The 23,575-nt window shown below is 36.9% G+C and overlaps 1 protein-coding gene across 3 annotated transcripts; it reads left to right on the top strand.

The window, feature by feature from the left end:
- Nucleotides 1–2,011: 2,011 nt before the first annotated feature.
- Nucleotides 2,012–23,391, top strand: egfl7 (EGF-like-domain, multiple 7). Of its 3 annotated transcripts, none has more exons than XM_052104118.1 (9): nucleotides 2,012–2,089; nucleotides 12,931–13,121; nucleotides 13,272–13,397; nucleotides 13,495–13,607; nucleotides 13,752–13,847; nucleotides 15,277–15,468; nucleotides 19,666–19,742; nucleotides 22,774–22,957; nucleotides 23,045–23,391. In XM_052104118.1, exons 2-9 carry the CDS (start codon nucleotides 13,042–13,044, stop codon nucleotides 23,062–23,064), a joined length of 888 nt encoding a protein of 295 aa, XP_051960078.1. In that variant the 5' UTR covers nucleotides 2,012–2,089; nucleotides 12,931–13,041; the 3' UTR covers nucleotides 23,065–23,391. The 3 variants fall into 3 exon arrangements, with proteins under 3 accessions (XP_051960078.1, XP_051960076.1, XP_051960077.1); XM_052104116.1 differs by lacking the exon at nucleotides 2,012–2,089 and adding an exon at nucleotides 3,840–4,310; XM_052104117.1 differs by lacking the exon at nucleotides 2,012–2,089 and adding an exon at nucleotides 6,437–6,708.
- The last annotated feature ends 184 nt before the right edge of the window (nucleotides 23,392–23,575 follow it).

Below are 23,575 nucleotides of genomic sequence, written 5' to 3'. Positions count from 1 at the left end.
CGGAATAGGCTTCGAGTCTCTTATGATATTTTAAAGGTGTGTTTAACTAACTATCAAAGAGCTGTAAAGGCAGCGAAAGCTACGTTTTTCTCTAAATTAATCTCTGATAACACAAATCGACCAAACGTATTGTTCAAAACAATCGATTCTGTTTTAAACCCAACTAGAAATGTTTTCTGGATGTCACCCAAGAGACCTACGAAACATTTTTAAACTTCTTTACGCACAAAATTTAGCAGATAAAAGGCGCTATTGTACCTTCACAATTTGATCAACCACTAATACCTTCCCCGTCCAGCTCCCTGACTCACTTTCAACCAATTACGTCAGCACAGTTAGCAGATGTAGTCTCCAAGATGGAGTGTTCCAGTTACAAGCTGGATATTCTTTCGCCGCACCTTCTTAAAGAAGTTTCATTATGACTAGTTCCTGTGTAACAGCTATAATTAACAGCTCCTTAGCAAGTGGAGTTTATCTGAGTAGTTTTAAACATGCAAGTCTGCATCCTTTGTTAAAAAAAAAAAAATTGGGATCCGGTAATACACAACAATTACAGACCAATCTCCAAGATTTTGGGTGAGAGATGATTTTTCGCAGCTCTACTCCTATCTAAATATATTTAACATTTTAGATACATTTCAGTCTGGTTTCAGACCCTTGGACAGCACTGAATCTGCATTGTTGAAGGTCACTAATGATATTTTTCCCTCCATGGATTCAGGTTCACCTGTCGTCTTAGTTTTATTAGATCACGTTTGACACTACTGACTATAATATTCTTCTCAATCATCCAGAATGTATGGTTGGCATCCAGGGTATAGTCCTCCAGTGGTTTTCCTCCTATCTAAAAGAAAGGACATTCTCTGTTAAATGTAGGTCATTTTTATTATACGCCGGCTCAATTACAGTGTGGTGTCCCTCAAGGGTCAATTTTAGGACCCTTGTTATTTTCCCTGTATATGCTTCTATAGCTCTATAGAGCTCTATTTTTCAGAAGTACAGCATATCTTATCACATTTTAGGTGCAACTACAGATTCTTAATGGTTTTAGAGGGTTTGTCAGATTTACATCAATATTGACACAAATGTAAATATTTCTTATAAGTGTTTGTGGCCCAGAAATCATGATCTCAGTTTTGTCAGCATTGAATTTAACCAAATTTTTACATAATTTATACAGGCAGTTAATGAGCTGATGGTATGTGTTTCATCAAAACGTGCAGATGTGTAAATATGGGTGTCATCAGCATAGCAGTGATAACTGAGACCATGACGACGGATGATCTGACCTAGTGGGAGAATGTAAATTATGAACAGGAGTGGACCTAGTACAGAACCCTGGAGGATACCCTGAACGAGAGGAGCAGTAGGGGATTTGTTTATCTTAATAGAGATTAAATATTGTCTGTTAGTGAAGTAGGAAGAAAACCAGGATAGAGCAGTGCCAGTAATACCAATATACAGTATGAAAGTCAGGAAAGGAGTGTTTTGTGGCATACAGTGTCAAACGCAGAGCTCAGGTTAAGCACGATCAGAATACTGAGAAATCCAGAATGAGCAGAGAGGAGGAGATCATTAATAACCTTCAAGAGAGCATTTTTAGTGCTGTGGAATAGGCGAGAACCAGATTGGAAAGTGTCATAGAGATTATTAGCTGTAAGATGTGATTGTAATTGGGAAGCTACAACTTTTTCCAGAGGTTTAGATATAAAAGGCAGGTTAGAAATAGGAGGATAGTTGCAGAGGGAAGATGGATCTAAGTTGGGACCTTTAAGGACAGGTTTAACAGCGGCAATTTTAAGATCAGTTGGAACAATGGCAGATGAAAGCGATGTGTTTATTATATGTGAAATAGGTGCCTAAATGACTGACTCACAGTGTTTAAGAAGGGAGGTTGGGGCGGGACGATGAGTTGGAATGTAAAATTAAATCACTGACTGAAGATGGGCTAGTGGGAGTGAAGGAGGAGAAAGGGTGAACATTCGTAAAGAGGATCTTCAGAAATGGTTGACGTGAAAGTTTGGTAAATGGAAACAATTTTATCTTGAAAGAAGTGCAGAAATGATTCATCAAAGTTCATCAGAGCTGGGTGAGTCCTGAGCCGGTGGGTGAATTAGCTCTTTCACCATAGCAAAAGGGCACTAGATCTACAACTTGCTTTTTGGATGATAGAGGAACAGAACTTCAGCTGATGTTCTGTAAGAGATCATGAATGAAAAGTGAGGCCTGTTTTTCTACAGAGTCGTGCAAGACGACGACCCACTCTCTTCAATGCCCGCAGTTCAGGAGTAAAACAAGGCGATGAGCGAGAAGAGGGCACCGGCTTTGTCTTCATGGGGACTTGCTCATCAAGAACAGCTGAGATAGCTGAATTATAATTTGAGAGAACGTTTGAAGGACAGGACATTGTCAAAGAGTCAGAAATTAAGGGTGCACAGACAGAGGTGGAGAATGATGAGGGGTCGACTGCTTTTAGGTTGCGCTAAGATACCACAGTTTTCTTGTATGACTTACAGTGAGGAAAATTTTATGGAAATTCTATAAGTTTGTGATCAGAGATGCCAATTTGTGTACCGGATGTAGAAACATAATTAAGACCTGATGTACAAACTAAGTCAAGTATATGACCATGGGTATGTGTATTTGGCAGGGCGGAGGGCAGGACCGGGTCGTGATCCTACACACCCGGTCCCGTATTAGGCTAATCAAGCCTTCGAGAGGGATAAAGGTCAACTGCAGAGTATCGTGCGGGAGAGAGAGATAGTTTACGGACATGTCCTTCATGTGTGTGTTTGTGTCTTCTGTTTTAGTCTATTATTTATATTGAAAAGCCGGTTCTCGCCTCCTCCTTTCCATTGATCCCTTTACAGTGTAGAATAATTCACATGCTATGTTAAACTGAAGCATTCAAGAACATGAGTTCAGTTGTATTTGAACAGGCAGTATCAACATTGATATTGAAATCACCAAGCAGTATAACATGGGGAGGCATAGCACAGGCAAAAGTGAGTTTTCACTAAGTTTAGAGAAAAAGTGAGGCTGATACTTTGGAGGTCAGTAAATCAATAACACAACGAGAGGAGTTTCACCAGCAATCTTGAGAGCCAGATATTCAAAAGACGTGACATTATGAAATTCGGTCAAAACTGCTCTCATGACAAACAACAGCTAGTCCGCCTCCTTTTCCGTGAGGTCGGGGTTTAGACAAAGGGGTTTATTTGGATCCATATGGAGTAAGCAAATTTAGTTGTAGAAAGTCATTAGGTGTTTGCCAGGTTTCAGTAAGCAGTAGCATATCCAGAATTGCCACTTTGTCCGTTAGAGAGTGCCAAAACCTGATGAACAAATCTGAAGTGTTTTGACATGGAGTAGTGATCATCTTTAGTTCAGCAATGCCTCAGTGAAAGTGAGTTTGAGCATCTTGCTGATGCAACATCGGTTTTACAGCTGCATCAGATTCAGCATCCGAGCCACTAGGTGTCAGTGTAAGTCTAAGATGACACAAAGACAAAAATTACTGAGCGCACCTTTAAAGTAACGATAGCATAGTTTAACTTTTTACTGTCATAAATCATTAAAAAAGTTGTTTTTTAAGCTGTCTCTATATGCAGATAGTCATAATAAGAAAATACTGGACACCTGACAGATTATCAACCGGTGCATAGAAACAAACGCTAAAGTAAATAAACAAGAAATGATCATCATGCATACTGCTGCTTGCAAGTAGTATACAATTTATTAATACAACATTGTTGTCGTTTTATCCTCTCTCTTTTTGAAATTATCTGATGGGTGTTATTGCTCTTGACAAACAATGTAACTTGATCTTTCTCTCTTTTTCCTACTGAAACAGAGACTTGTTCAAATCACAGGGCCAAAATCTCAGCCTCACCGTTTCTACAAATCACAGTGCGTTTGTGCTCTCAGAGAAAGACGTGATTAGGCTACTCATAATCAGTACTTCAGGGGCATTTAGGGGAGTGGAGTGCATGAGTGTTTGTGCAGGGCCAGAAAGTTTTATCAGCGCTAAACACTTGCAGGATATCCGGTTTGGGATTGTCCATCCAATTCCTGAGTTCCACAGGAAGCGCTGGATAAAAAGCAGGAGAAAAACGCCCAAAACCATCTCATTCCTCGCCTGTCTGTTCACGAGGAGCATCGATCGAGTCATTGACCACACGGTGCTCTTTATCAGAGAATAAAAGTGTTGCTAAGAAATGGTGGCGAAGGAGAGGCGCGTCAGAGCGCGCGGCAGGTGGATCAAATGGCCACGAGCGCAGCGCGAGATCACGTGATTTTATCATAAGCGGGTGAGTGTGTGAACATCTTTGATAACACTTTTATTAATCAGTCATTAACAGCCATTATGCTTTACGTGTCAGTAGTTCATGTACATTCCAATATGAATATAGCCACTATGTGTCATAACATGTAGCCTAATTTTTTAAATAATGTACATTAACTAATAGTATATAGTATATTCGCTCTACATTTCATTTTAATTTAATAATAATAATAATAATAATAATATATAATATATATATATATATATATATATATATATATATATATATATATAGATATATAAACTACACTGTCATTTTATTGGTAAAAGACTGTAAAAATGCTACAAAAAATAAAACATTAATTGATTAAATATACTATATATTAACTGTAAAATATACAGTAATTAAAATTATATATTTTAAGAGACTATATAGTAGTTTTTACAATAAAATAAAAAAATAAAAAAATGTAGATGTAAAAATTATGATTTTCCTGTATAATTAATGGTTAAAATGTGCATTCAATTTAACAAGAGTACATGCACTTTTTACAGTAAATTATTGTTAAAGTTACAGTAAAAAAAATAATTGGGCGTTCCCACAGTTTCCTGCTTGACTCATCACATTTCATTATATTTTATGGGAATATGTTTCTTCTTATTTTAAATATCAGTTATGTACACTGGGGTTTTCTGTTATATATTTGATGTAGTTTAGTTAATGTTTACTGCATTATTTAAATTTCACATGTGTTACTCTGATGGTGTTTAATGTTTGTGTGAGTGACACTGAGCACTGTCTCAACAAGTTTATTGGTCAGTGCTCCTGGAAGAGCCACATGTCATCACGTGCTCTGGGGTGGGTGTTCACTGTCCTTTTCTGCATATCGCGGTACCGTTTTGTGGTCCGTTCTGCATAACGCGGCGACTCATTGTTGCTTATCGCGGCCCATTCGGCACGTTTCACGGTCGGACCACCGGCCCGCTCAGTTGTCCCTTCCGCCCCTGATCGCCCCAAATGTGCATTGGCCCACCGGGAAAATGCCTGGTATGCCAGATTACCAGTCCAGCCCTGGGGTCTGGTTTATGATGTGGAGTGCAACCGAGTTTTAAGATTTCACCTGAATTTTTAAATCAGCCTAATTCAATTTCAGATTTTTTCTTTCTTAAACAATATTTTGCAGTAAAAATTTAAGAGAAAATAGTCATGTCTTTTGGCTTCCTTATACACTAGCCAAAAGTCTGGACATGCTGACTCATTATTTATTATTAGCCTACAATTTTACACATTATAGAATAATAGCAAAGTTGTAAAAGCTATGAAATGGAAGTATATGAGTATGTAGTGACCAACAATATTAAACTAATCAAAACTGTAACACTGTACAATAATATTCCATTCATTAACCTTAGTTAATGCATTAGGTATCATGAACTAACAATTAACATAATATATATTTTTTACAGCATTTATTAATCTTTGTTTATTTTAGTTAATAAAAGTACAATTGTTCATTGTTAATATAGTGCATTGATTTATATTAACATATGCAACTTTTGATAAAAAAAACATTAATTACTACTATATGTTAAAATCAACATGAACGAAGAATATTACATGCACTAAAACTATTGTTCATTGTTAGTTCATTTTAACTAATGTTGTTAACTAATGTTAACAAATGGGACCTTATTGTAAAGTGTTACCACTATATTTTATGTTTTTGCTTCTTCAAAGTAGCCAACCTTTGCCTGATTAGTGCTCTACATCCTGGGATGCTTTTTAAACAGTGTGTTCATGGATGCTGGACACTTGTTCGCTGTCTTTCCTCCATGCAGGCTAATTAATTTATTAAAATTAATGCAAATAAGTAATGTAAGCACCGTTTATATTTGTCTACAATTCTAATTTGATGCATGTAAGCATAAGCTTTTAGATTTAAAGATCACGAGAAACATAAATTCAGTCAAGTGAGTCCAAACTTTTGACTGTGTTGGCTACTGTACACGAAATAAATCCGTGACCCATGTAAACCGAGCACGGTAGCGAGTGAATTCTTGCCGCGATTACGTCATGCGCGCGGAGTGAGTGTCTCCCCCGTGAGTTTCTCCCGGGACGTCCCGGTGAAGGAGGGGCAGTTTTGGTGCGCTTTGACAGTTAAGAGAACTGAACTTAGCATGCAAAAAACTCCTAGCCCCCACGCAAACACGGAGAGCTGATCCACGGGAGGCACGCGCCAGGAATTTTGCGCGTATTGGGGCAAACGCATGGTTGTTTGGAATTATTTATAAGAATATTCCGAGCATGTACTTGAGTTTTGGGGGACCATTTTATTTATTTTGCACCCCTTACGTCCACGCGCGAAACTGTGTATTGGTTGTTTAGTTTCACAGCGGTTAAGCTCGAGGGCAGGAGTGATCCAGTAAGTTTTTTTTATTTATTTTGTGCATGTGTCTTTAAATTATATATTTATATTAATATAGGCTATGCATCACTTTATCGTCGTCATTTTATCTGTTTGTGCATACAACAACCTGTTGTTATGGTTAATTGTGTATTACTGCTTACTCGAGTCTGTGTTTCAATATCAGTGTCATAATACTGATTTAGAGCAACACTTTGTAGTGATGTCTGATTCGCGAATTGTTATTTTGAACCGATTCTTTTTAGATGGTTCGAACAAACCGATTCGCAAAGCGTTGGTAGATACCCAAAGCTGAGGCATGACTTTGTTGATAAAAACTGTGATATGTCAACGGTTTTAACCGTTAACAAATTGAGAATAATGAATATTATTAGGTCTACTAGTTAATAGTAGCCTCTTATAAGTATTGACAACACTGTTCTTGATGTTTAGTGATGTTGTTAACAATAGGATAGGCTCCTATTTCTAGAACAATAAACACCATTTAATTGAACCTCGTGAAACTATAATGATTAACAGCTAAATGAAACATTTAATGATTCGCGGGTACTGCTGAGAAATCTTTTGAGTGTTAACACTGTTGTGAAATCGCTTTAAGAACCTGTTTCATTAAACGAACTGTCCGAACGAACCGATTCGCAAAGCGTTGGAAGATCCCTCAAGGCTGAGGGATGACTTTGTTGATGACAAACTGTGAAATGGTGCTAATGTTGTTAACAAAAGTGTAGTAATTAATACTTTTATGTCTTATAGTTAACATTAGGCCAGTTATTAATATTGGCAACACTGTTCTTGATGTTTGGTGATGCTAATGCTATCAATAGGCTTGCCTAAGTCTGGACCAATAAACAACTGAACCTCGTGAAAATATGATGATTAACAGCTAAATGAAACATAAAATGCTTCATGAGTGTACTACTGAGAAAATATTTAAGTGATGACACGATTGTGAAACCGCTTTTAAAAACCTGTTTACTGTCTGAACGAACCGATTCGCTTAAATGAATTGGACTTCTTGAACATGTGAATGGTCGCGTATTATGTTACGTAGAAACAGCGCCGCGTGTTGGTTATTTAACGTAGAGTAGAGTCTAAACAGTAAGACTTGCCAGGGATACTTTCAGGCAATGTTTGGAATGGCATGCTGCCATACTACTCGTATTTGTTTTGCAGTATGTATAATGTGCACATTATGCTCATTTTCTGTACGTATAGTATACACAAATGTGCAGTATACAACAGAGTGCAATGCAATCAACTTGACCTTACATATCATTATCCAGTGTGACGAAGTTTGACATCTCTTTCTTCATTCATTATTTGATTGAACTGCCAAAAGTTACACATCATTAAAACGTTAAAAGAAAAGAAAAGATCTGAGAGGGTAACTGGATGCCACTCGCTGATTTAAATATCTAATAATATTTCATTCTGAGCTCTGACGCTCACGTGAGTGTGGACCCTCCATTAGTCTTAACTGCTTCCGGTAATTAGAGTAATTATTTGTGATTATATGATATGCATCAACATGTCTTTGTGTGTTAATGTGCAGAGCTTTGCGTTTATTAGCAGTGTGTGTGGGTGTGTATTGCATCATGTGCATGTGAGGAAAGAGAGTTTATTTATATAGGGATCAACTAAATATTTGAGTTTTTTGCACCAGACATGGATGGAATAAATTATTTAGGTCAGCTGATCTGTAAACAGTTTTGCAATTTTGATACAGAGTTTATTGATAATTGCTGATCTGGAGCCGTATGCATAAAACTTATCAGAAATGCTCCTAAGAATAGTCTTAAGCTTTGACTTAAGTGCAAAATAATTCTTAACAAAGAGTAGGACTTGTGTAAGAGCGGGACCTTTTTATAAAGATGCTAAAAGCAACATTTAGCAAAGTCTACGACTGATTCTTAAATGCTGACTGAGGTGAAACTTAAGTGTTGTGAAATAAGGACTACAGTGATGTTGACCTGCTGGTATGACATCATTAAATCACTCGATATTTTCTGTTGATTAATTCTTTGTTTAATCAAACGAGAAAGCCAAATTTAATTTCTTGTATTTTAAAACAGTTTGAGCGTAACTTACATTGAACCTGGAATATGCCTTTAACAATTTCAAGTTGAAATATTGCTGTAACTGTAACTGTGTAGTAGCACAATCACTAGAATGCAAATACAGTTTGTTTATTTTTGAAGAACCACAATGTGTTTTGCACATGTTACGCACACCGCTTCTCCAAAACCATGACTCAGAGATCTGGCAACAGCTTACAGCATTTACATATATGAAACGTGGTGAGTGTTTACAAATGACGGCAATCAGATGAATTGTTAGAGACGCACACGTATAACTTTCTGTAAATGACCCAGCCTGCAGGTATGGGTCTGTAAAAAGCATTAGGCGTTTGGCAAGAGATCTGTATGAAACAGAGGTCCTAAACCACTTTACGACCTCATTCTGGTGTCAGACAGTCTCTGTGGTGGTCCAACTCAAACCATACATTGTGAAAACATTATCTGATCCAGAGTCAGAGTAAATCAGCCCAGATTGAGGAGTTAACGCCATTGTCACTGGTAAAAGCTGACCCACAATTGATAGGCTGAGGTTCAAACCTCACAAGTGGTGTAGAGCAAATATAGCACAGTGGAAGGTGTCATTTACTTTCACAAATCTGACGTTAAACAACCACACAGACATATGGAGAACATAGTAATGTATCTGAACTCTGAAGAAGGTTTTAAAACAATCACACACACACACACACACACACACACACACACACTCACTCAGCTAATTGGTCCATACAATGCAAGTCAAGAAATCTTAAGGTCCAAAAAGCACATAAAGGCAGCATAAAAGTAATCCATACTACTCCAGTGGTTAAATCCATGTCTTCAGAAGCAATATGATAAGTGTGGGTGAGAAACAGATCAATTTTTATGTCCTTTTAAATACTTCTCCCTGCCTAGTATAGGTGGCGATATGCAAGATGAATGTGAAAGGGGAGATTTATTGTAAAAAAGGACTTAAATATGGAACTGTTTCTCACCCACACCTATCATATCACTTCAGAAGACATGGATTTAACCACTGGAGTCCTATGAATTACTTTTATGCTGCCTTTATGTGCTTTTTGAGCTTCAAAGTTTTGACCCTGTTGACTTGCATTGTATGGACCTACAGAGCTGAGATATTCCTCTAAAAATCTTCATTTGTGTTCAGCAGAAGAAATGTAATCTAGGATGGGATGAGTAAATGAGAGAGCTTACTGCCTATTTATTTCTGTCTCTGAGCTTAGTATAAAAGCAACATACAGTACACTAACAAACCCCCTGTACAGACTCTACTAACAAAAACATGCACTGGAACAGAGGAGGACACACACATAGGATGAAAACCTCAAGCATAAAGGACAAAATCGTTAAGACCTGAACAGGTTTAAGATGTGTCATTAATCTCAAAAACATATAGGAAGAAAGGCAGTTAAAAGGCTTCTTACAGAAGAACACACACACACTCTCGACCACCACACACGCACACACATGTGTGGTAGGTGTAATAGCTGTGGGTTTTAAGGTTGTTGTCAAAAGCTCTCTAGGAAACACATTGCGATATATTTTACACTGCCGCTCTAAAGCTGAACTCATTAAACCAGCATTAAATAAATGATTACTGTAAGCTGTTCAAGATGAGAGTGAACATGCTACACACACGCAGGGGCACATTAATGCACAGGACGAAAGCCAGGAGCCCCCAACTCCCAGGGGGGCCCACATTCGCAGCGTCCACCACCCTATTCTCCCTCGTCGACGTTCGTGTGAGGAGCACTTCTATACACGTGCAGCGGGGCTGGTGGAATGATGAGCCTCACAGTACCTTAATACTCCCCTGCACACGTGTGTATACATAGACATACATAAACATACAAGTGTGCACATCAGTTTACAATGAACTCAATCACTTCTGCAAGAGAAATGACTTTTAATATACAGTAGATGATGCTCTCAAAGTTTCAGTTGAAATGTATACTTGTGCATGTACGTGAAACCACACGCTACATACGTGTTTCAGTAATCAAGGCCATATTTTTAATAATGTGTTCTTATTAAAATAATATTTAAAGGCTGTTTCATGTTTCAAATCTTCATGTGGACACAGAAATATGTCTTCAATACACCCAAATGAAAATACATGTAACTTAAGCTGCATTAAGCTGATTTGACTTTTAAATCTTGCATGTCGAATTCATTAGACATTACATTTCTGTAATTTTATTAAAATTATGATCTTTAACTCTTAGCTTGATTTTAAACATGAAACATTATTTTGTGTGTCCAGTAAATGAAGACAGTTTAAGGGGAAAATGGTTATAAATGATGTGTGTTTAAATGAGAGTGTTTAAATCTGTTCCTTCTCATAATGTCTTTCTGAAGAGCTGTTTTGAGTTTGACTGGTCCCATCTGTTCTTTTGTCAATGGATCAGAGGGAGTATAACATAAATAAGTTGTCTTAAAGGAACATTTCGGGTCCAGTACAAGTTAAGGTCAATTGACAGCATTTGTGGCATAATATTGATTGCCATAAAAAATACTTTCGACTCGTCCCTCCTTTTGCAAATACATGGAGGTCATTGTGAGGCACTTACAATGGAAGTCAATGGGCCAATTTTTGGAGGTTTTAAAGGCAAAAACGTAAAGCCTATAATTAAAAAAAAAAAACACTTGCGTTTAGGGCTGGGCAAAAAATATATATTTTTATTTTGATTAATAGTTTTTTTTAATTATTATTATTTGGTCGATTTGACATCGATTCTCAAAAGACATGGATCGAACCCTCCACTACAATGAGAGGAAATCACTCACATTTGCAACCAAATTTGTCACAAAAAATGTATATATTTGGCATCTGACTGGTAAATGTTTAGACTTAACTCAGCAGCGAGATCCTTTCACGCCGTGCTGCGAGTAAAAGTTGTTCCGTGTAATGTGTGTCCAAAGACGAGATCCACGCAACCCATTTATCATTGAATACGGTCTCTTTTAATATCCTTCCTGCACTTTACAGTCAGTTGTTGATCATAAAAAAACATTTAATTGTAACCAAGCATAGAACAGATGAGATAAAACCAGATGAGTTAATCTCGTTAACATGCGCTAATTTAAAGACACTGCTTACAGAAATCCAAGATTCCCTTAAAGAGACAGTAGCGGTTTTTAGAACATGTTCAACAAATCAATGTAAATGCCTGTAAATAGTACAAATTATACATATAGTATAATATTTTCAATATAATATCATATTTTCTTAATTAAATATATTTATAAATTTTTAAAAAGCTAAAATGTGACCAAATTGAATGAAAAACGAATAAAATAGTGTATATTTTCAAATTGTACCTGGTTAGAAGGTCCCCTGTATAATTCACAGCATTAGCTGGGAGATAATTTATTTCATACGTTCGCAAAAGGGACCTTATAACTGAAGTATACCCACATGAATCGACATCGAATCAAATCGAGAGCTTGTGAATTAGAATCAAAACGGTATGTATCGATACCCAGTCCTACTTAAATTAATTCTTCTGTATTATCTGAGCTGTAAAGTTGTTTAAATCTTCAGTTATACGGTCGCTTTACGGTCAACGCATTACATCGTCATGGCAATGAAGTTGTAAAATTGGATATACATGTACACAGAACAGGTTAGCAAGCAATGTATCACACTAAAAATCCCGCTTCAACATATATTGTTTACGTCTTGTGGCTATACGTTTGAAACAGTGAGTACTTTTACAGATTGGCCCCATTGACTTCCATTGTAACCCCGACTTTTGCTTTGTTCAAAGAACAGGAGGGGTTTGTCAAAATAAATGTTTGTTATTATCAACATTATGCCACAAATTATGTCGGAAAACTCCTTTAAATGGGAGTGTATATGTGTATGAAAGTCAGATTTATGAAAAACAATGAAGCTATTGGAAGAGACCAGAAAAAGCTACAGTTTTGCATCGTCTGCCACTTCTGTATGCTAGGGTGTTGTGGGAGGTTGCTAAGTTGTTCTGAGTGATTTTTAGCATGTTGCTTTGTAGATTTTAGGGTGTTCTGGGTGGTTGCTTTCCGGTGCAAGTCTGTGTTATATTATGGTCCCTAGATATGGCTCCTCCTTCAATTGCAAGTGTAAGAATATTTAAGTGTAATCTATCTCTTCCTTTCTCAGGTAGCTGATTGGCTCAGGTGTAGCTGAGTGTGTCAGAGGGGTCAGATTCACCTGTGAGACACACCTGAGAGGGAGACAGGTAGAGAGAGAGAGAGAGAGAGAGAGAGAGAGATGTACACGGCAGTCCTGCTCTCCTCCTCCCTGTTCCTTCTGCATGTGACCTGTACACCTCAGTTTCACAGTCACCATGGGTAAGGCTTGCACGTCACTATAATGGTCAACACGCATGTTTACCTAGCCATCTAAATGGGGATATACAGTAATTGCACCACACACTCCCATACAACCACTACTTATGCGTGGATTTATTCCATATGTGTGTGTGTGTGTGTGTGTTTCAGGAGGAGAGTGTGTATTGGAGATGCATGGAGTCATCGTGTGTCTTACAGCACAGAGACATTTCTACAACCAGTACACAAACCCTACATCACCATGTGCCAAAGTCAACGTCTGTGTAGCACTTACAAGTAAGAACACAAACACAAGAAAACACATTCACGTACTGCACATGCAGTGAATTTGTAAGCCTAATCTGTTATACTTTCACTGGACTGTGTGTTACAGGACAATTTACAGGGTTTCTTACAGGCAGGTGAGCAGAACAGTTCCTAATGTACACATTTACCCTGAGTGCTGTCCGGGATGGAGACGTATGCATTCGCACAACTGTAATCAAGGTATGCATTTAGAACGTTCGGTCCCACTTTATATTAGGTGTCTCTAACTACTATGTACTATGCATTATATTTGCACATATGTACTGATGTAAGATGATATGTCTGTTTATGTAACTCTCTCTCTCTCTCTCTCTCTCTCTCTAGCGGTGTGTGAGCTGTCTTGTGTAAATGGAGGGTCATGTGTAAGGCCTAATCATTGTGTGTGTCCAAAAGGATGGACAGGGCGAGACTGCCAAACAGGTGCTCACAAACACACACAAATTTGGCTACACCAACAAAAGTAATTTAATGGGTTAGATCAAGTAGAAATACATTTTTGAGCTAAGAATTCAGGTTTTGCCAGTGTGTTTAGAGTCATGTTTTTGGCACACAGCCTATAAAGCGTGTTGAATGCACAAATATTTGCATGTATTATGATAGATAAGTTACTGTATATGGTTGATATCTAAGGGTAAAGGTGGTTCAATACAACAAAACCACCAAGTGCAACACAATTTGGTACTTTTCATTTTGCACATTGATTTTAAAGGTGCATATAATGAAAATATATTCTTAAAACACAAGTACACTGAAAATAAACCCAAAGGTAAACTAAAAACGGTGCTTAGAAATGTCTCATCTCTGTAGGTTCATACAATGCAGGTGAATGGTGCCCAAATTTATAAGGTGCAAAAAGCATAGAAAGGCATCATAAAAATAATCCATAATACTCCAACGGATTAATATATGTCTTTGTAAGTGATATAATAGGTGTGGGTGAGAAACGGGTCAATATTTAAGTCCTTTTTTTAACTGTAAATCTCCACTTTCACTTTCAAATTCTTCTTCTTTTGTTATTGCTGATTCACGTTCTTTTTGCATATCGCCACCTACTGGGCAGGGAGGATCATTTAAAGTAAAAAAGGACTTAAATATTGTACATTTCTCACCCACACCTATCATATCACTTCAGAAGACATGGATTTAACTACTGGTCTAATGTTAAAGTCGAATGGATTACTTTTATGCTACCTTTATGTGCTTTTTGAGCTTCAAAGTATTGGACCCTGTTGATTTGCATTGTATGGACCTACAGAGCTGAGATACTCTTCTTAAAATCTTTGTTTGTGTTAAGCAGAAGAAAGAAAGTCTTACATATCTGGGATGGCATGAGGGTGAGTAAATGATGAGTGAATTTTCATTTTTGAGTGAACTATTTCTTTAAGGTAACAGTTGCAGGTTATCACTTTTTACAGTGTAGAAGTAACCTTGTCTAACATTGTAAGTGGACTTATAATTAAAAATAAAATACTATAAAATTGTAGAATATGGCCCTTTTAAGACAAAAGCACTTAAAGGGAAAGTTCGCCCAAATAAATTACAATTATGTGAATATTTACTCACACTCATGTGGTTCCAAACCTGTATTACTTTCTTTTTTTTCATAAAAAACACAAAATAAATGTTAGGAACCATTCACTTTCATTATATGGTGTAAAAGATGCCATGCATGTGAAGGGTGACTAAGGCTAACATTCTGCTTAACATCTCCTTTTGTGCTCCACGTCGGAAGGAAATGGTTTGGTCAAAATGGTTTGGAACAACATGATGGCGATTTTGACAGAATTTTCATTTTTGTGTGAACTATCCCTTTAAAACACTATGCGCACTCTTTTTTTTTCTCTTCCAGATGTGGATGAGTGTAAGGAAGGTCATCGCTGCTCACAAAAATGTGTGAATACGGTGGGGAGTTATCGGTGTGTGTGTGAGGATGGATTCAGTCTGGCTGAAGATGAAATGACGTGTTTGAGAATTCCTCCTCCAACTCCAACACCTGCCAGTCCTCCTAAGGCAGATGATCACTCATCCAACAGAGATGATGGTAAGACATCTTTAAAATAAATTAAAGGTGCTGTAAGCGATTTTAGCCATTCTGGAACTTCAGCAGACCAGCCACTCACAGGAGAAGCGAGTAACGTTGAGCATCTCCTAAAAAAGGCCACATGTCAAGCTCTGGGTAGATTAGATGGTAAGCAAACAATCAGTTCTCGTAGTCAACGTGTTGAATGCATGAGAAATGGGCAGGAGTAAAGACCTGAGCAACTTTGACCAAGGCCAAATTGTTACGGCCAGACGACTGGGTCAGAGCATCCAACAAGTCCGATAAACGGCGGCTCCACCTCGCAACTTACAGTACTTGAAGAGTCTGCTGCTAATGTCTTGGTGCCAGATACCACAGGACACCTTCAGGGGTCTTGTAGAGTCCATGCCTCGGCGGGTCAGCACTGTTTTTGCCGCACGTGGAGGACCAACAGCATATTAGGCAGGTGGTCATAATGTTTTGGCTCATCAGTGTATATGGGATGCCCTGTGAATGCACACTGACTTCTGATTGGTTAAACGAACAATCTGATCGCAGCCCGTGGACATCTTTTCCCCTGCTGTTTACCAAGCCTAGTTCTGTTACAGAGACTGAGATTTGCTGGCACCTCTTTTAATGATATCTGACAGGTAATGTCAATTCATTAAAAATAATCACTTACAGCATCTTTAAGACAATTCCTCTCAGGGTTCCTCTCTCTGTTGAAAACATTTCGTTTTTATCCCAGGTCGTGTCAATGTGTAGATACGTCCGTGCTAAATACTGTATCCACTGTTAATGAGTGAATTTATTTACCCTCTAGCGCCCCCTATAGGCAGAACCCTGACCAGCCTCACGGTTCATTATTACTTTTGGTACGCGCTATGCCACTCTCAACTCGTACCGTGAGTAATAGTGCACTGTGACTGGTAACCACAGCACCTAAGCTCAGACCATGGATGAAAGAAGTTCATATGGGTTTTGAGTTAACTGTACCTTTAAGAGACCAGCACTGAAGTTTTAATACTTGAGTCCATGTGAGAGCCGTTACTCCGAACTGTCTTTCTGCGTCTCTAGCGTGCCAAAACTAGCTTGTGATATTCAATCTGTAATCCTGTTGGCAGGATACCCAACCCCCCCCCCCCCATCTCCCTATCTCCCTCTCTCTCTTTGTTTCTTTATCCTTCTCTCCCTATACTATTTCATATCTGTCTACCATTTAAAAATAACAACGAGAACAGAACCTCCTCTGCCCCTAGATAGTCATGTTCACCGTTTCCTAGCGACAGGCTAAAATACTGTAATCGCCACTCTTTTGGATTGGGGTTGGCTGGAACTCAAACACTCATTCCAGAAAGTGAGTGGGTTAGGTTACTAAAATATGCAAAAAGAACAGAACAATTTCAAGGAATATTCCAGGTTCAATACAAGTTAAGCCTTTTTGTTAGCATTTGTGGCATAGTGTTGATTACAACAACAATTCATTTTGACTTATCCCTCCTTTTCTTTAATAAAAACATAAATCGAGGTTCCAGTGAGGCACTTACAATGGGATTGAATGGGGGGCAATCTTTAAATGTTAAAATACTCACTGTTTCAAAAGTATAGCTACAAGACGTAAACAATATGTGTGTTAACATGATTTTAGGGTGATAAAATTGCTTAATAACCTTTTCTGTAAGTCAGATCCTATATAAATGATGTAAACAACTTTACAGCTCAAATAATGCATACGTTTTAAAAGAAAAATTAAAGTCAGTGTGTTTATAAATGATAAGCTTCGCATTTCTGCCTTTAAATTCTTGAAACATTCGTCCCATTCACTTCCATTGTAAGTGTCTCACTGTAACCTCCATTTTTGCTCTTTTTAAAGAAAAGGAGGGATGAGTCAAAAGTATTTTTTTGTGGTTTATGCCACAAATGCTATCGATTGAGCTTGACTTGTATTAAACACAGAACATTCCTTTATCACATGCAGTGTGCTCTGTTGCAATATAGAAATGGTGTGAGAATTCGTTTAATTTACCTTTTGCACTGGTTTCGCTGTTCCCACACTTGTCAAACCTCAGTGTTGTCGGGTATGACCCCGACCAACCCTGAGTCACACTCCCACTTTAACATCTGTCTGGTGGGATGCCCACTGGGAATCAAGCCGCAAGCTCAGTTTACTTAAACCTATCATCACCAAGTTAGAAAGTTCCCTGCATAATTTATAGCAGTAAATTGAGAGAATTTCTTTCATATGCAAGCAAAAGGGACATTATAACTTAAATATACCCAAATGAATCTGAATAGGATCAAATCGTATCAAAATGTAATCAAGAGATTGTAAATCAGAATTGAATCAAATAGGGAAATTAAGAGTAACTAACATTACGACAATGTATTTTTCTGCCAAAATACCTCAGATCCACTTTATTTATTGTTACTACTCTATGGGATATAATTCTTACACCCTTTGAGTAAATTGTTTGATCCTTTTCTTTAAATCTAGTACGGAGAGAGAGTGCACTGATCAAAACCCCTGTAGTTGCTCTTAAAGGGATAGTCCACCCCAAAATGAAAATTCTCTCATCATTTACTCACCCTCGTGCCATCCCAGATGTGTATGACTTTTTTTCATCTGCAGAACACAAACAAAGGTTTTTAGAAGAATATCTCCGCTCAGTAGGCCAATGCGATGCAAGTGAATGGTGACCAACACTTAAATACAGCATAAAAGTGACCCATAAGACTCAGTGGTTTAATCCATGTCTTCTGAAGCAATCCAATCACTGTTGGGTGACCAAACAGACCAAAATATAACTCGTTTTTCACTTTACATCTTACCATTGCAGACTCTCATGATCATGATTTCAAGCTCGATTACTCTTTCTAGTGCTTGATGCATGCACGGAGTGCTAGATGGCACTATGAAGTGTAATCAAGCTTGATATCGTGATCGCCAAGGAGACTACCGATGTCAAGATATACAATGAAAAAGGAGTTACATTTTGGTCTGTTTTCACCCAGAACAAATCGGATCAATTCAGAAGACACTGGAGTCTTATTGATTGCTTTTATGCTGTATTTATGTGCTTTTTGGAGCTTCAAAAGTTTGGTCACCATTCACTTGCATTGTATGGACCTACAGAGCTGAGATATTCTTCTAAAAATCTTTGTTTGTGTTCTGCAGAAGAAAGTCATACATGTCTGGGATGGCATGAGGGTGAGAATGAGAGCTTTTTCATTTTTTAGGTGAACTATTCCTATATAACTCTAGTTATAGTGTAATTTATACAAAATTAATTTACAAAGTTTATTTGGCTCAAACTCCCAGAAACCTTAAATCCTAAACTACTTTAGCACATAGAGATAGAAGAGGGTGAATTGTGTTTAGCTGAAATGGATGGTGGTGATTTTTCATTTACGACATCCAGTAACAGGGAGTGAAGTGAGGCCAATGTGGAACAAAATTTGTAGCTGTTGTTTCCCTTTTCATTTTGGCTCAATCCTGCATTCCAGACCTATCAAACGCAGACTGCTGGGGGTCACTGTTTTCCTTAGACACAAATCGCACACACACACACACACACACACACACAATGCATCTCTCGCTCTCTTCCACGTGTCTTCATAACACATCTGGGACAGATTGACCAAGCTCAAATGTGTGTATCTGGAGAAGTTGCCAAGTCAAAGCTTACTTTGAGGAAAATGTGTGTTAGTGTGCGACCCATTGACTAGTTTTTATACTGAATAGAGCCTGACTGTTTGGTCACAAACCAAAATATTCAAAACAACAGCCAAAGGATGGGACTGACTATAAGCTTCGATATGATTGATTATGAATCACTTCCCTTTAATGATTCAATCAATCCTCATTATCTAATATTGAAATGTAATGATGACATTTGAACATTTATAGTAAATATATGTGTATTCTATCTGGTTCTACTGTTGTTTACATTATAAATCTACACCCAATATGTTTCTATTTTGCATTCTATTCTTAATCAATATATGTTTCATTACAGGAAACTATTTCTTAATAGCATTTTGAGTTGGTTGTGTTTGCATAAAAACATATATTTTTATTTATTTTTTATTATTTGAGTGTCAGTGTTGTGTACTGTTTTCTGTATTTTGAGACCAAGCTTCTGTGCACATTGCTTGTTTGTGTGTCTCAAACGTGTGTGGCCTGTCTTTGATTTGTCTATGTATTTTTTGTTCTTGAAGGTAAAGGTTTGGGATTGGTGGAAAACGTAACAGAAGAGGTTCAGATCCTAAAGAATAGAGTCGAGCTACTAGAACAGGTCAGAAACACACACACACACACACACACACACACACACACATAACTTCAGGTCATATCCTTCTTCAAACAAAGGTTAACTAGCGTGTTTGCTAGGAGAGGTAATGGGATCAAAGCCTTCGCTAATGATTTAATTAAAAGCAGTAGTCAGCTTTACACACAAAACTGATTTTGAAACATAAAAACAGACATGTGCAGGTTACTATTAACCTTTAAAAGTCACTTTGTATCACAAACATTGACCTCATATATTTAATGTGTTCAGAATAGAATAGTGGTGTACTGCTTACTACATATGAAGTATATACTATATAGCCTTTTTTTTAAATAGGTTGTGAAACATTGTGCAGTAAACAGTCAAGTCATTTTTATTTGTATTGCACTTTTCACAACACAGCGTTTCAAAGCAGCTTTACAGAAACGCTACATTATTGTTACATGACCTCACTATGTTGCATGTTTAAATCAGTGAGTGCATTCAGTTCTCTCGGAAATAAAAAAAATGACAGCAGTGGGAACACTTTCATAAACAATATAGTTATATGTTTCATACACAGTTATGTTTACACAGCATGGTTTTTCAGAACAAAAGCTACAATGTAATCTAAGGCTGTGTTCATAACAGAATACTAGTGTACTGCATACTAGGTGTGTTCTATATACAGACTACTATTTAAAAAAATAGGATACAAAATGGTATGCATTAAATGTGTCAAACAGTAGTTACTAATAGACTACTAGTGTACTGCGTATGCATACTAAGAATGTTCTATATAATGCCTAGTATTTTTTAAAAATAGTATGTGAAACAGTATGCAGTAAATGTGTCAAACAGTAGTTACTAATAGACTACTAGTGTACTGCGTATGCATACTAAGAATGTTCTATATAATGCCTAGTATTTTTTTTAAATAGTATGTGAAACAGTATGCAGTAAATGTGTCAAACAGTAGTTACTAATAGACTACTAGTGTACTGCGTATGCATACTAAGAATGTTCTATATAATGCCTAGTATTTTTAAAAATAGTATGTGAAACAGTATGCAGTAAATGTGTCAAACAGTAGTTACTAATAGACTACTAGTGTACTGCGTATGCATACTAAGAATGTTCTATATAATGCCTAGTATTTTTAAAAATAGTATGTGAAACAGTATGCAGTAAATGTGTCAAACAGTAGCTAGTAATAGACTACTAGTGTACTGCGTATGCATACTAAGAATGTTCTATATAATGCCTAGTATTTTTAAAAATAGTATGTGAAACAGTATGCAGTAAATGTGTCAAACAGTAGCTAGTAATAGACTAATAGTGTACTGCGTATGCATACTAAGAATGTTCTATATAATGCCTAGTATTTTTTTTAAATAGTATGTGAAACAGTATGCAGTAAATGTGTCAAACAGTAGTTACTAATAGACTACTAGTGTACTGCGTATGCATACTAAGAATGTTCTATATAATGCCTAGTATTTTTTTTAAATAGTATGTGAAACAGTATGCAGTAAATGTTTCAAAAAGTATTTAGTAATTTACTACTAGTGTATCATGCGTATGCATACTAAGAATGTTCTATATAATGCCTAGTATTTTTTTTAAATAGTATGTGAAACAGTATGCAGTAAATGTTTCAAAAAGTATTTAGTAATTTACTACTAGTGTACTGCGTATGCATACTAAGAATGTTCTATATAATGCCTAGTATTTTTTTTAAATAGTATGTGAAACAGTATGCAGTAAATGTGTCAAACAGTAGTTACTAATAGACTACTAGTGTACTGCGTATGCATACTAAGAATGTTCTATATAATGCCTAGTATTTTTTTAAATAGTATGTGAAACAGTATGCAGTAAATGTGTCAAACAGTAGTTACTAATAGACTACTAGTGTACTGCGTATGCATACTAAGAATGTTCTATATAATGCCTAGTATTTTTTAAAATAGTATGTGAAACAGTATGCAGAAAATGTGTCAAACAGTAGTTACTAATAGACTACTAGTGTACTGCATGTATGCATACTAAGAATGTTCTATATAATGCCTAGTATTTTTTTAAATAGTATGTGAAACAGTATGCAGTAAATGTGTCAAACAGTAGTTACTAATAGACTACTAGTGTACTGCGTATGCATACTAAGAATGTTCTATATAATGCCTAGTATTTTTTTTAAATAGTATGTGAAACAGTATGCAGTAAATGTGTCAAACAGTAGTTACTAATAGACTACTAGTGTACTGCGTATGCATACTAAGAATGTTCTAGATAATGCCTACTATTTTTAAAAATAGTATGTGAAACAGTATGCAGAAAATGTGTCAAACAGTAGCTAGTAATAGACTACTAGTGTACTGCGTATGCATACTAAGACTGTACTATATAATGCCTAGTATTTTTTTGAATAGTATACAAAACAGTATGCAGTAAATGTGTCAAACAGTAGTTAGTGTACTAAGAATGTTCTAGATAATGCCTAGTATTTTTAAAAATAGTATATGAAACAGGATGCATTTTAAACATCTAGTTATCCTTTTGACCATAAAAAAACAGTTATGTAACTATAGTAATTATGGCAAATGTAGTAAACTTTCGGCAAACTGATCAGAACATTTGTGAGAAAGTCTTGCATTGTGGGATACAGTATTCCATGCAGTGTGCTTTGTTGTATACTGCACATTTTCGCAAATGTTGAAGGTTAAACTTGCACACGGTGCACAGTATACATACTAAGGATGCATCGATATGGAATTTCTGGGCGATACGATAATTCACCACTTATTGTGACTAACACCAATAAATGATTATAAAATACTACAAATGATTCACAAAAACATCTACAATAATTTCACTATGCACAATAGTATTTAGATTTTCCCAGTCAATATGTCGTGACAGTCCCAGCCAATTTATTATGATAGTACGTTATTCTGACATTATGGAAACATTTTGTTCTCTTCCGTCTACTCATATTTTTTGGGAAATAAAGCCATAATCTAAGGTTAAAAAAACCAACTATTCTTTCTCTCTGTAGAAACTAGAGATGGTTCTGGCTCCGTTTAACACTCTCTTCCATGTGGACGGTGTCGGGGGTGGAGGAGACACGAACAGCTTCCTGTCCGACAGGACCAACTTCCTCTCGCATTCTCTGCAGCAACTTGACCGAATCGACTCGCTCAGTGAGCAGGTCGGATTTCTGGAGGAACGTATAGGAACCTGTAAGCATCCATTTGTTTAAGTGTACGATGCTATCTGTACAACAGCAATTCAACTGCAATAACTAAACCATATTTACTTTTCTATAGGTGCCTGCCAGGAAAACTAGATCACTCAAAGACGGGCTGGATCCTCTGATGGCACGAGTGAAAACGATAATCAACAACCACAACACTGATCAAAACGTTTAAATCACTTCAACAAGAATGTAGGGGAACGTTGTAGAAGACACAATTCTGGAATTCCTGGTGCTTTAATCGTTTAGGAATTGATTTGGATTTCTTTTCTTTGTGTAAGTGCAGCTATATGGTCGGGAGAAATGTACATTTATATATTTATAATTCCATGTTCTTCTCCTAAGTATCTATTTTGAAAAAAAAAAGAAGAAAAAAAGATGTGTACCTTTTTGTAATTGTAATTTTTACCTTAAAATTTTTGTAATAAAAGTACTTCAAATTGAATGTTTTAAGATCATTATTACAATAACATTGTTTTTGTGAGAAGTTTATGGCACATCCCCCTTTAGTGTTAAGTGTTGTGTTTGTGGGGCGGCTGTGGCTCAGTTGGTAGAGCAGGTCGGCCATTAATCACAGGGTTGGTGGTTCGAATCCTGGCCCACA

Source organism: Xyrauchen texanus, chromosome 34 (genome assembly GCF_025860055.1).
Source record: "Xyrauchen texanus isolate HMW12.3.18 chromosome 34, RBS_HiC_50CHRs, whole genome shotgun sequence".
Lineage (NCBI taxonomy): Eukaryota > Metazoa > Chordata > Actinopteri > Cypriniformes > Catostomidae > Xyrauchen > Xyrauchen texanus.
This window is presented reverse-complemented; position numbering and strand designations above follow the sequence as displayed.

Bases quoted from the DNA above. Each gene is read 5' to 3' on its own strand.
- egfl7 (XM_052104118.1), top strand. From the start codon at position 13,042: ATGTACACGGCAGTCCTGCTCTCCTCCTCCCTGTTCCTTCTGCATGTG. The intron at 13,398-13,494 runs GTAAGAACACAA...TGTGTGTTACAG, and splicing joins CGTCTGTGTAGCACTTACAA to GACAATTTACAGGGTTTCTT. The intron at 13,608-13,751 runs GTATGCATTTAG...CTCTCTCTCTAG, and splicing joins TTCGCACAACTGTAATCAAG to CGGTGTGTGAGCTGTCTTGT.